Source organism: Ruditapes philippinarum, unplaced genomic scaffold (genome assembly GCF_026571515.1).
Source record: "Ruditapes philippinarum isolate M1 unplaced genomic scaffold, ASM2657151v2 ctg1570_1_1_1_1, whole genome shotgun sequence".
Lineage (NCBI taxonomy): Eukaryota > Metazoa > Mollusca > Bivalvia > Venerida > Veneridae > Ruditapes > Ruditapes philippinarum.
The window spans coordinates 74,618-87,748 of record NW_026859398.1 but is presented as its reverse complement, the minus strand read 5'-3'; the positions used below and the strand labels follow the sequence as shown (position 1 = coordinate 87,748).

Sequence of the window (13,131 nt, the reverse complement as noted above, 5' to 3'; positions counted from 1 at the left end):
TGCAAAACTCACGAATAGGGATTTGTCGAGACCATGACTTTAAATATAGTAAAACATAAGATACACTTACTGTGAGGAAGGAGCAGCGTTCATATGTTTACTGTGATATTTAAACATTCCATCACCTCTAGGGGACAGTAGGCCGCCTTTCTGGTTCCCCTTTCCATACAAGCTGGGCATCACAAGGGGTTTCCTAGCACACACTAGTGCGTGAAATGATGACACAGTGAATATACCTAGTCTGCTCAACGTAACCTTGGACGCCTTTGACACGTTTGAAAGTAATACCTAAAAGATAATATCTTAAAATAAAATTACATAGTACAGTAAAACCTGTTAACTAATGCCACAAAAGGGAGAAACAAACCATGGTCTTTATAAAGGCCCCCAGGGTTACACGTTTACATGTATTCGTTTCGATTTTCATTTGTAAACGTTTACGATATTTTTTACCTTTTAAACGAAATGCCGATGTTGTCTTAATATAACATTTTAATTATTACCTGTAATCATGAATTTTATCAATTCAGATTGATTTAATGCCCAGTAAAAACAAGATAAGATAGAGTTTTCAAGGCCATTAAAAACAAATATAGCTGATCGATTATAACTAAATACGTTAAGGTATAAAAGTTGATTTTCTTTGATCCTTCCAAAGAGCGAAATGTGTATTAAATTGGTACAGACTCCCCCGCGATAAGCCCTGAAACATTATTTATTTGTATGTGTATTAAAAATAGAAGATAAGTAATCATTTGGTGACTCGAATACTATGTGTAGTATAGTACACGTACATAGTTTAAACGATATCGTTTCAGTTTTTAGCAATAATTTTAGTCAAGGTTAACAAAACATTATAAACATGGAAGCCTAAGTATTTTTAGATAAGTGGTCTTTATTTGGAGGTTACTTTATTCCATTTCATCAATAAAGGGTTATCAAAAAAGTGGCCATTATTAGCAGGATTATCTTTACTCTGTGGTGGTCTTTAATATAGATTTGACTGTATACAACAATAACCCATCCGGAGAACTTAAGTACAGTACAGTGTCTATATCCTAAATCCTGAGTGAACTTTAAACAATCACAGTTAAAAAGTATGTCAAGTGTAATTACTTCACAAACAATGTAAAAAGGATGATCATGGTCAAGTAATTTTCTAAGTAATATTTACACTATTTAAACAGCCACATAATACAATGAATAAAAGGAAGTACTTTTGAACTGGGTCATGTACTAACTGTCTGTCATAAAATATCATTCAAAATGCTTTTTTAAATAAAGTGACACTTTAAATGACAAGATATTTTACATGACAAATTATGACAACATTCTGCCTCCCACAGATCATTAGATGTTGAGGCTGGCATGCTTCATTATTCATAAAAATTACTTCATAGACAATGTAACAAGGAAGATAGTCAATGACTTTTCTAAGAAATATTATTTTACACTTATTAAACAGCCACATAATACAATATATTTGAATTCTGTTTAAAAGGAAGTACTCTTGAACTGGGTCATGTACTAACTGTCTGTCATATACAATATCATTCAAAATGCTTTTTCTTTTTTTTTTATAAAATTACACTTTACATGGCAAAATATTTTACTCAACAACTGAATAGAACGATAACATGTACCTGCTTAATTAATGATATCACAAAAACAGTATTAAATGCACGAATTCATATATTCTTAAATATTTCCGCAAGCAAAAAGTCCACTTTTTGGCATTCGCAAAATTTTTGTGATGCATAAACATCCACTTATACAGTGGCTAGTGCCCAAAAACTTGACAGAACCTTTTCATTTGTATACATGACAATATTTTTCTGTTTCTTTTAACCTTTTATAAATTTTCACAAAACAAAAAAACATGACTCTGGGGCATTCTGCTTTCAACAGATCATTGAATATTCAGGCTGGCTTATATACATGCTTTATTATCCATAACAAGGCTTCTTCAGAACATAAACTTTCTTTGTTATAAATGTTCAATATTTTACCAAACTGATCACCTTTTGCCAGCAAATATATACAATCTGACCAAATTCTATACAGCTGGTAGTTAATTTTTGTATTTTGATATTGAAGTACCTTTAACTTGAATTCAAATTTAAATCCCATATTCAGATCTGGACAATGCCATTACACTGGTTAATGCTTCTGGTTAATGGTTAACTAAATAATAAACTAAAAAAGAGCCCGGTTTGAGCCGGGTGATGCTCCCCGAATAGGTTTTGGACACAGAAAGTACACCTCTTGTAGTTTCAGAGTTATGTATCTGGAAAAAGTTCAAAGTGCAATAATTCCAAAATTAGGCAAGGCATCTCTTATGATTTCCGAGTTATGTCCCGGACAATACAAAAAGTAAAAATAAACAAAGGGCAATAACTCCAGAATTAGGCAAGGCAGAGTTATGATTCTTGTGCACTGCACATCTACCCATTGAGATATATCTACCTACAAAGTTTCATGTTGATATCTCTTATAGTTTTACAGGTACGTCCTGGACAAGATTTTTCTAAAAGGGGAGATAATTCAAAAATGAGGCTTAACAGAGTTATGGTTCTTTTGCACTGCACCTCTACTCAATGAGATCTATCTACCTACAATGTTTCATCTTGATATCTCTTATAGTTTTAGAGTTATGTTCCGGACAAAGTTCAAAGTGTTAAAATAAACAAAGGGCAATAACTCCAAAATAAGGACAAAAAGAGTTATTGTTCTTATGCACCGCACATCTACCCATTGAGATCTATTCACCTACAAAGTTTCATGTTGATATCTCTTATAGTTTTAGAGTTATGCCCCGGACAAGATTTTTCTATAAGGGGAGATAATTAAAAAACCGGGAAAAATAGAGTTATGGTTCTTTGACACTGCACTTCCCCTCAATGCCCTCTACCACTGTATGAAGTTTCAACAAATTATCTCCAAGGGTTTTCAAGTTATGCTCCGGACAAGACAACGGACGGACAGACGGACGGACGGAACGGACGTTCTCACAGGACAGTAATTATGTGGCTACTCTATTGTTCTCTCTATTGTTCTTTTTAGCCACACAAAAGAAAATAGCCACATAAAAGCATTACGGAATGAATGACATCAAAGAGAAAGAACAGTTACCTATTGTCCCTCTAGCCACATAATTACTCTCCTGTGAGTGCGGACGGACGGACAGACGGACAAGGCGCCGACTATATGCTCCCCCGAAATTTTTCGGGGAGCATAAAAAAATGCTAGATAAAGCCATGTTACATTTAACTATAGAATAGTTACCAAGAAAACTTGAGCACAGTGCAATAATCATGTTAACACTGTATAATGAATATATCGTCACACAAAAATGCCTCATAATTACCTTTGGGTTTGGGAGTTCCGAGCCTTGTATTGAAGCTGAGTAACAACGTAGACGATACTGTTCTATATATAGCTTTTCTATGTTCTCCTCCCACTGGCGTATCTGTTTTATAATTGCCTGCCGGCTCCGTGGGTCTGACACCACTGTCAGTTGTAGCTCCGCCATCTTACGCATCTTAACGTCCTGTCAGTATATCATAAACAGGATCGAATTAAACATCTATAAATAATCATTTTTCAATCTTGCTTGAATAATTGACTTAAGATACAAACTACCATTCAAAAGCTATCACTGGTCATTTTGCACAATAAAAATGATGAATTTGGAAAAACAAGTAAGGGAAAAACAGGTAAGGGAATAACCTGAAAATTTGCATATAAATTATAAGTCTAGACCTATATGAAATGGGACACAAATCTTGGAATAATATTTCTAGTTAATTAAATACCTGAGTTGAGTCCCTTTAATAAGTCTTAAAAGCTTTGAAATCTTGTTGCCCTAAAAAATGTTATCAGAATAATTCTAACATTCCTATACTGAGATCATTAATTTTAAGGGTCAGCTGTGATAGACAATAATTAAAGTATATTTTGACAAGCAGTGCCAGACTTGATTGTTTTGTTAAATAGAACTGTACCATTTAACCCTTTCACTGCCATAGGGACGGCTTAAGCCGTCCCTGTTATTTTCGGCGTATTTGCCATATGGACGGCTTTAGCCGTTTCAATAATTATTATAGTAATAATAATAAATAAATAATAATGATAATAAAAGTAATAATAAATATAAAGAAAGTTATACCATCGATAATAAATATTATTATATTAACAGATTTGGAAACATATATAATTATTATAATACTTATAACAAATAATAATAATTATATTAATTAATTATAGAGTAATTTCTTAGAAAACCCTCTGGCAAATAGGTTAACAATAAAACAATAACCCTCTGGCAGCGAAAGGGTTAAAATTAATCCTGAACAATGTTGGTCCATTTGACAAAAGTCCATTTAAGATTTTTAGCATGATAAGTGTTAAAACGATTATTCTTAGTATACTGTGTCAATATAGAAAACTATCTAGGGCATCTAATAGACATTATTGATATTACTGTTGGAACTAAAACAAAAACGTAAATATTTATATCAAAGTGTTAGAATTATACTTGGTTTTAGTCTGGAAGCAATTAAAGGGGATTGATTTCCATCAGTATGATTAAAATTCTTCTGGAAAACAGAAAAACTTTACTTATTAACTTGTTATATCTCAATCAATTAAGCACTAATGACAATAATGAAAGCTTTAATTCACCAGTTTAGTCAGGTAATCCTTCAACCTTAGAGGGCATTCTGATCAAAACTCTATACTGTTGTCAGGGCATTCTGATCCAGTCTATACTGTTGTCAGGGCATTCTGACCAAACTCTATACCATTGTCAGGGCATTTTAAACAGATCCTATACTGTTGTCAGGGCATTCTGACAAGACTCTAGACTGTTGTCAGGGCATTCTGACCAAACTCTATACAGTTGTCAGAGCAATTTGACTCTGTATTGTTGTTAGGACATTTTGAACAGACTATACTGTTGAATGAAAAACTCTGTACTGTTGTCAACACATTCTGACTACACTCTACTGTTGAATGGTTTAATTAATATTGTGAATCCATACAGATCATAGCATATCCTAACAAAACAGCATTCCCTATTTTATGGGGAATCCATAAAAGACATTGACACTTTTTTCTCATGAACTGTCTGTAAAGGATATAGTATAAACGATAAACTAAGCTAACTTTAAAATTTCACCTCCCATGAGACAATAGGAAAATGAGAAATTTTCAACTTCTGATTACATACTGGTTTATAAATTGTTGAAGAAAAAAATATTTGTAAAACTGACAAAGAAATCTGGTTCCATTATCAATTTTTGATATACAAGAACAACAGACAGTTCACAAACTTATTACATGCATGTTAAGCATGTCTTTTCATATCAGGAAATATGACATGATCTGATTCTTTCATTAATTTGTCTTTTCCAGGCAGCAGACGGCAAAGATAATATCAATTTTCACATCTTGTTATTCTTACAACACCAAGAAACACGACTGACTTTTCTACACTAAGTAAAGGACAAATTATTATATAAATAGGTCATTGTGTGGATGTATAATTATAACATAAAAGACTTTCTGTCAGTGCGCAAATGTGACAACCGAGAAAAAGCAAACTCTTACATAAGTGCAAAAAAGCTCAATACTGCAATAGTTATCCACTGTATGAAAATTGTTCTCCCTTTGTCTGCCCATAGGGACAAATGGGATTTAGAAAATGTAATAAAAAGAAATCTATTTTTCTTTTTTTTTTTCTTTTTTTTTGGGGGGGGGGGGGGGGTTTAACAGTACATCTGTCAGATAAAATATTTTTTTATGGACTGAAGAGTATTTACATGATATTCATAAAGTATACAATATAATGGTTTTTAAATATATATAATTAGCAGTACTTTCATTGTGCTTAAACATAATGATTAAGAAAATGAACAAAAGATTTTCAATGGTCTTTAAATTACAAAATTTGAAGACAGAAATCTCCATGTTGAAGAGTGTCTTATAAATGTATGGAATGACTTACGATATCGATATTTGTTTCCAGCTTATGGAGCTCAGATCTGAGTAGCCGTACAATATTGTCCTTGCCATGTTGACGGGCGTATGAACCAGCACACGCCGAATGTATTGCACAAACCCATGAGTCTAATTCTGTCTGACTAGAGGCCTGTAAATAAAGCAATTTTTTAGTAAAAATTCTACTTCATTTTAAAATTATAATTATCTCTTAGATAAAAGTTTTCAGTCAATTTATTAATTGAGAATAAGTCATAAAGCAATTTTCGGCTTTAGAGGGGAAGGAACTTTCAGTAGCTTCGCATCTCATTATTTTAGGCATTGATATATTTCTGGTTAGCCCTTTAACCTGCTGAAACTGGAAGTTTTAACCTTTTGCCCCCAATATATAGTAGGGCCATCCTACACAGATAGGCAAGTCTGGACAACTGTGCAGACTGACCAGGCTCTATACTATTGGTTGATCAAGTTTTGTATTTTGTTATTAAAATCCCTTAAACATAAAATGAAATGTTCCTAATTCAAAGCAGGGCTAGTCCATTACACAAATAAAGCAGGTTCATCGTTAAAAATATTCAAAATTCTTTAAAAATTATTACAAATAGTAATGAAAACATAAGGACAAAAATATGAAATTTCTCAGGAAATTACCTGGAAGAGGTAAGCATCACCAAATGCTGTGCTAAGGGAGAATATATTGTCACGTTTTGGATGTTCAGGAACTGCCTGCGATATCCCTCCTTCTATCACTGAAAATCAAGCATGAAAAACTATTATTTTTTATATTTTCCAGTATAGGTAACAATCAGATGTCTTGCCATATGCTTAAAGCTGAATGTCCCAGGATTTGTTTTGACTTTTATGAAAATTTAAAATCAGTTCTTATAAGTAAAATAGTAATGTCAAGTTTGAAAATTGAGTGATTAAATCTAGAATAAAGCACTAAGGCAGTTTAAATAGAAAGAATTCAGCAGAAGTCATACAACCTTACACTGAATGCTAACCTACCCCATACCTGATGACAGGGTTAAACACTGTCCTTGCCAGTGTTTAATCAGGGTTAAATTACTACAAACTTTTACAGTTATAACCTGGTATATATAAAGATAATATGTGCAATGCATTGATTATTTTGTTGTAAATGGGACTGCACCGTGACACTAGAACAGTAAAAGTTTGTACTCTAGGAAACTCACATTTTGCCGAGTTCCTGATAACTTATTATAGATTTACACATCTTTATACAAAATTTCCTTAATATCTGCTTACCAAGCATATGTCTAGGAACTGTCTCTTCTATGGTGACATTGTCTATATCTCCATCATAAAACAGGAGAACTGTTCCCTTCAGACATACCCAGTACCTCTTCCAGGTCCGCCTCGGGGCCAACTCCAACTTCTTCTTCTTTTGTACTAACCAATTCTTCACCACAAGCCATCTGCAAAGTTCAACGGTCATTCAAAATTAGAAAGTTAAGGAAAAGGTCAATTACATGTAGTACCAAATGGTCATCTTTATGGGACAAAATCACTGTAATCTTGAAAAGGTCATTTCATTTTGAAAATGTAATTTCAAATTAACATTTGAGGTTACCCTAGCTACCACTTTGTCAAACGTCATACAGTGATGACCTTACAAAATGAGCATTTCCAATGGGCGTACAATTTATTCCCTGTCAAGTCAAATTCATCCTTGAATCAACAATCTTTGTCAGGAGCAAAGAAAAAGCTGCATGATGTGTGACTCTTAGCTTTTATCTTTTTTTTTAATTTCTCAAATCACCCTATTCTTTAATTGTTTATGTAATAGACTTGCCCATCTTCTTGATTTTGGACCAGTCCATTTTTAATTTAAGGGTTAGTGTGGCTATAAAGCTATTATTTGTGAATTGCTCTGCTTCATCATTTCATTCTTAGTAACTTAATTTTTTGTATTTCAAATTGATGTTCTCATGACCACACCCATATATAATAATTAGACCACACCTACATGACAGGAAACCGGATACACGAGGAAATTCCATAATTAAGAAATTCTCATTTCTGAGACAATTCAATTTCATTTTGTAGATAGCTGCTCAGTATGTTCATCAGTTTTCTTTTTTTCTCAGACAATAATGATTGGATCTCTCCATGGAAATAATGGCAAACAAAAAAATATGTCGAAAAAATTTTATATGTAACGAGAAACAAGAATTCTCAGTTGTCTTGGTCTGTTTTGTAATGATCGAGGAAAAAATGTACGACATAGCTAGGGGTCACGTGTTTGATCTGAATGAGACGTAAATGATTCAGACTTGTATATTTATACTGATCAAATGGAATGACCCTTGTAACGTATCTTGCAATGTCTTCCAAAATACATATCTTTTGGTGGAGTCTGACCTACAAGCATAACCTTTTATGTTTTTGTGTTTGTAAACAATTGTTTATGATATTCTCAGTATCTCTTCATCTTAACCTGTAAGCATGCTTGACCAAAACTTAAACCTCAAGATAGCCTAGACTGACATTTCTCAGACAATAATTCAATAAGTTAAGAAACTCTAGACCATTATTTTACCAACAGAACCATGAAAACTTTTTACGTAGCAGTAAAAACAGAATCATTGCGAAGGGACATCAATTTGCCAGTGATAAATCAGACGGACAGGCAAGTGTTCATTGGGGAAATTCAAGTCTATTGTCCGAGTTAGTTATAAATGGGGTTTCTATTGGAAAATCTATAGAAGGTTGTGCCTTAATGGCTGCCCTTCATATTGGATTAGGAATTTCGAAGAGAAAAATTCTGCTCCTATGCACATTACTTAAGCAACAACGTCTGCACATTGTCGAAGTCATTATTCATTGCTGACGAGGATAAAACTGAAAATATTTAATAAAATTATAGATGTATGTGTGACAAGCCTTATCAATAGGTTGCAATGCTTTTTTCTTTTTTTTTCTAAAATGTTATGTTGTATATAAAGAAGATTGTAGGCCAACTATTTGATGAATTATTCATAATTCTAACACGACCCGCATTTTTCCCCATTGAACATAGAACAACTGAAAGTTTGTGTTATTATGCAATAAAATCACAGTTTGACGTTCTACATTTAGACATGTGACATTATCATTATACGCGTGACGTAACCACTAAAAATGTGACGCGCTAAAAATAATTACGGAAACAAATCAGGCGCAATATAGGTTAAAATCAGGTATGGCAGCATTTATTTGTTGATGTCGTGTTAGAATCAAAATATTATATCCAAAACAATGATTTTATCGCTTGATAACATCACTGTTTGTCGTTCTGATGCGCTTCATTATATCACTCGGGCTACACCCTGGTGATATAATTCCTCTCATCCGAACTCCAGTGATGTTATTGAGCGATAAAATCACTGTTTTGGATACTGTATGTGTATTTAAATTCGCGGAAGCAAATTTTCGCGGAAAGGTCCACTTTGGGGGTCTATACAAATATTCGCGCTATTTTGAATTCGCGGAGTTGACTACCGAAAATCATAAATTCGCGTAGACCACTCAAGTTAAAAAAGGAAAATAACTGTTATCATCGTGGGAGTTCACAGTTATTTCAATACCAGGTGTCAAACAATACTCTATTGTACAAAAAAAGACATTGTCTAACGGACAGATTATAGCAAACAAAAGAATGCCCGTTAACGTGCATAATTTTTCACAGTTTGCGTCATAAACGTCTTGACATCTGATCAGATCATGTTTTGGTTTTTCTGAACAAACAATTAAAAAACACAAACATAAACGATTTTAAATAATGAATAACTTGGAAAACAAAACACAATTACTCAGTAAAGATTTAAATGAAAAATGTGAAAGCATATCACACACTGATATACATTGTTCTATAGAAGCGCGAAAATATGACTATTAAGAAATTATTGGTGTAGAAATATTCGCGCTAAACATGAATTCGCGGATCGAATGTCACCGCGAAGATCGCGAAAATTTGAAGCCCGCGAATATTTCTACACATACAGTATATTATTTCTTAAGCAAAATTTTTATATATTATAAAGAGTTCATGTTGGTGATGTTTTCTTTACATTTTTCTTTTCAGAAATTTTCAATGTAACTGGCTTGCAGAATGTCAGTGTTCTTACTCAGGTTCCCCCTCAATCCTTAAATAATGCATGGAGGAGCACCTGAGGTCTTCTTCCACCTGAGTAAAGCTTTAAATTTGCCATATGACCTTTACAGTGTTGGTGTGACTAAAAACCCAGCAAAATAAATTAAATCATTTAAGTTGTTATAAGTTTCAGTAGTAATTTCAAGAAAACAAGGTAAAGACTATGCTATATTAACAACCGAGACATATAATAATAAATATATAATATAACTTCAGACATCAATGACCATTTGACCCATTGTTAATAATATCATTTATGATTTATAATTCAATACCAGAATACATTAATAACCCCAGTCTCTTATGATTAACTTCTGGTTACCGGCCAAATTTAGTGACATTGAATTAACAACAAGAATGGATGTCATTTTCAGTTAACACTCTAGTGTATTGCCAGGGATTGTTTCAAAGATTGAGAAGCTCAGACATTGATTTTCTTCTCCTACAAAAAGATTGTTGTTTTTTATGAAGAATGAAAAAAAGCCTGAAATTGGACCTTAATAACAATAATACTGAAAACTAAATTTTTATTTTTAATTTCTGAAGAGAAAAAATCTAAAATTACCCCTTTTTAACAACATTACAACCTTTTATTTAATGCATTATTATGTGTATCAACAATAAAACAAACTTAATATTAGAAGATTTTACTGCCCCTGTCATACTTATATCTATCTGTAATAAGACCTTGACCTTAATATGTATGGCAGCTTGGCCAAGGGGTTAACACGTTGGACTAGTAATCTAAAAATTTCTGGCCACATGGGTTCATACCCCGTCAGGGCATAAGCTGTTGTTACCTTGAGCAAGAAAATTTACACTCATTGCTCAGTACTGGTTGGTTCCAAGAACAGCTTTGAGAGTGTTTCAATGAGCTAATTCATGTCACTTCCAACATGATAAAAGCTTAAATTAACTAATATAGATTGAACATCAATCAATTAGGTAATGCCAATCAAAAGGTCACATTAGTCAGGGCTGCTATTTCTTTTAATTGTGCTCATCATTATGGTTAAAAAATTAAAGAAGAACTTACTTTCTTCCTGTATTTGGTAAAACATGTTTAAAATGTTTAAATAAAAGTAATGTTTAAATAACACTAAAGCAATTATCATACCCAGCTTTTCTTATGGCACCTTGTTGTTTGGCATATGAGAACTGACTCTCTGCCTCGGTCACTGTGTGTATACTATCATCACTTCCAGCCTCATCATCTGATATCTAAAATATATCAAAATGAACATTAAATCTTGGAACAAGACCAGAGGGAACATTAAATCTTTGAGAAACAAGACCTACAGGAACATAAATCTTGGAACAATACCTTATGGAGCATAAAATCTTGGAACAAGACCTAAAGGAACATAAAGTCATGGAACAAGTCCTAAGGCACACAAAAATCATTGAACAAGACCTACAGGAACATAAAATAAGACCTAAAGGAACATAAAATCATGGAACAAGACCTAAAGGAACATAAAATTTTGGAACAAGACCTAAAGGAACATAAAATCAAAGAACAAAACCATAAGGAACATAAAATCTATGAAACATAAAATCCTAGAATAAGACCTAAAAGAACATAAAATCATGGAACAAGACCTAAAGGAACATAAAATCATGGAACAAGACCTAAAGGAACATAAAATCAAAGAACAAAATCATAAGGAACATAAAATCTTGGAACATGATGTAATGAAACATAAAATCCTAGAATAAGACCTAAAGGAACATAAAATAATGGAACAAGATCTAAAAGAATAAACTTAACAAATCTTATAAGTGTGCACCTTTTCTGTCCTTATAACTTTTTCGTTTGTCAATATATTTTTACAAAATTATGTGTTCTGACTTCTGGCTGAATTTCCACACATTTTATGTGCTCAAGCATGTCAATTTTAATTATGAGGTGCGTTCAACCATGAACGAACGAAATTCACCCAATGCACGAAAAAATTGTGAGAATGGGTGAAATAATATTGCACATGATATTCTCGGATACGATAGAGATCGACATATCAGAAACTAGAAATGTGTCATCATGCCACGGATGCCCCCGCATGCAGCCAAAATTTCAGATGTTATTATATTTAGTTCCAAATTTGTTTGCACAAATTATTGTTTTCATTTTAAGTTCAAAGCCCTTAAAACTTTTCAATGTTAACACAAACCATTTTCATACAATGTTCAAGGCACTGAAATTATTCAGTCTTATCCTTTTGAAAATAGCATATTTCATATTTGTAGCCAAAATAATGGCTACATACATTTCCACAAAAGTATGAGTGCTGAAACTGAAAGTTCAAATTTTTTTCCAATATTCAAGAAAGATAAGTTTGTCCAAAATCATTGAACCACGACCAAATTCAAATTTAAACTGCCTATTCCTAAGATGTATCTATATTATTTTTCAAAGTGAAAGGGACATAACTCTGCCAAAAAATCATCGAACCATGACCTAATTCCAACTTGACCTGCCCATTCCTTTGACATATCCTTATGTCAAATTTGAGTTGAATATTTAACACTGTTGGGTAGATAATGAACAGAAACTGTAAATTTCATATTTTTTTCAAAGTGAAAAATGCATTACTCTGCCAAAAATTATTGAACCATGACCAAATTCGAACTTGACCTTGGCATTCCAAAAAAATATCCATATGTCAAATTTGAGTTGAATGTGTTGTACTGTTGGGGAGATAATAAACAGAAACTGAAAATTTCATATTATTTTCAAAGTAAAAGGAGCATAACTCTGCCAAAAATCATCGAACCATGACCAAATTCAAACTTGACCTGTATTTTCTCATGACATATCCATATGTCAAATTTGAGTTGAATGTGTTGTACCGTTGGGGAGATAATGAACGGAAACTGAAAATTTCATATTATTTTCAAAGTAAAAGGGGCATAACTCTGCCAAAAATCATCGAATCATGACCAAATTCGAACTTGACCCGTATTTTCTCATGACA

The 13,131-nt window shown here is 32.8% G+C and overlaps 1 protein-coding gene across 3 annotated transcripts in view; it reads right to left on the bottom strand.

Moving 5' to 3' along the window:
* The window catches only part of LOC132756349 (protein still life, isoform SIF type 1-like), an 85,120-nt gene that overhangs the window by 22,886 nt on the left and 49,103 nt on the right, over positions 1 to 13,131 (bottom strand). For all 3 annotated transcript variants that reach the window (XM_060747401.1, XM_060747402.1, XM_060747403.1), the window contains exons 7-12: positions 11,274 to 11,377; positions 7,270 to 7,439; positions 6,652 to 6,749; positions 6,008 to 6,151; positions 3,368 to 3,550; positions 71 to 288 (exon numbers count right to left, since the gene is read on the bottom strand). In XM_060747401.1, coding sequence (XP_060603384.1) covers positions 71 to 288; positions 3,368 to 3,550; positions 6,008 to 6,151; positions 6,652 to 6,749; positions 7,270 to 7,439; positions 11,274 to 11,377 — 917 coding nt within the window. The remainder of the gene's footprint in view (positions 1 to 70; positions 289 to 3,367; positions 3,551 to 6,007; positions 6,152 to 6,651; positions 6,750 to 7,269; positions 7,440 to 11,273; positions 11,378 to 13,131) is intronic.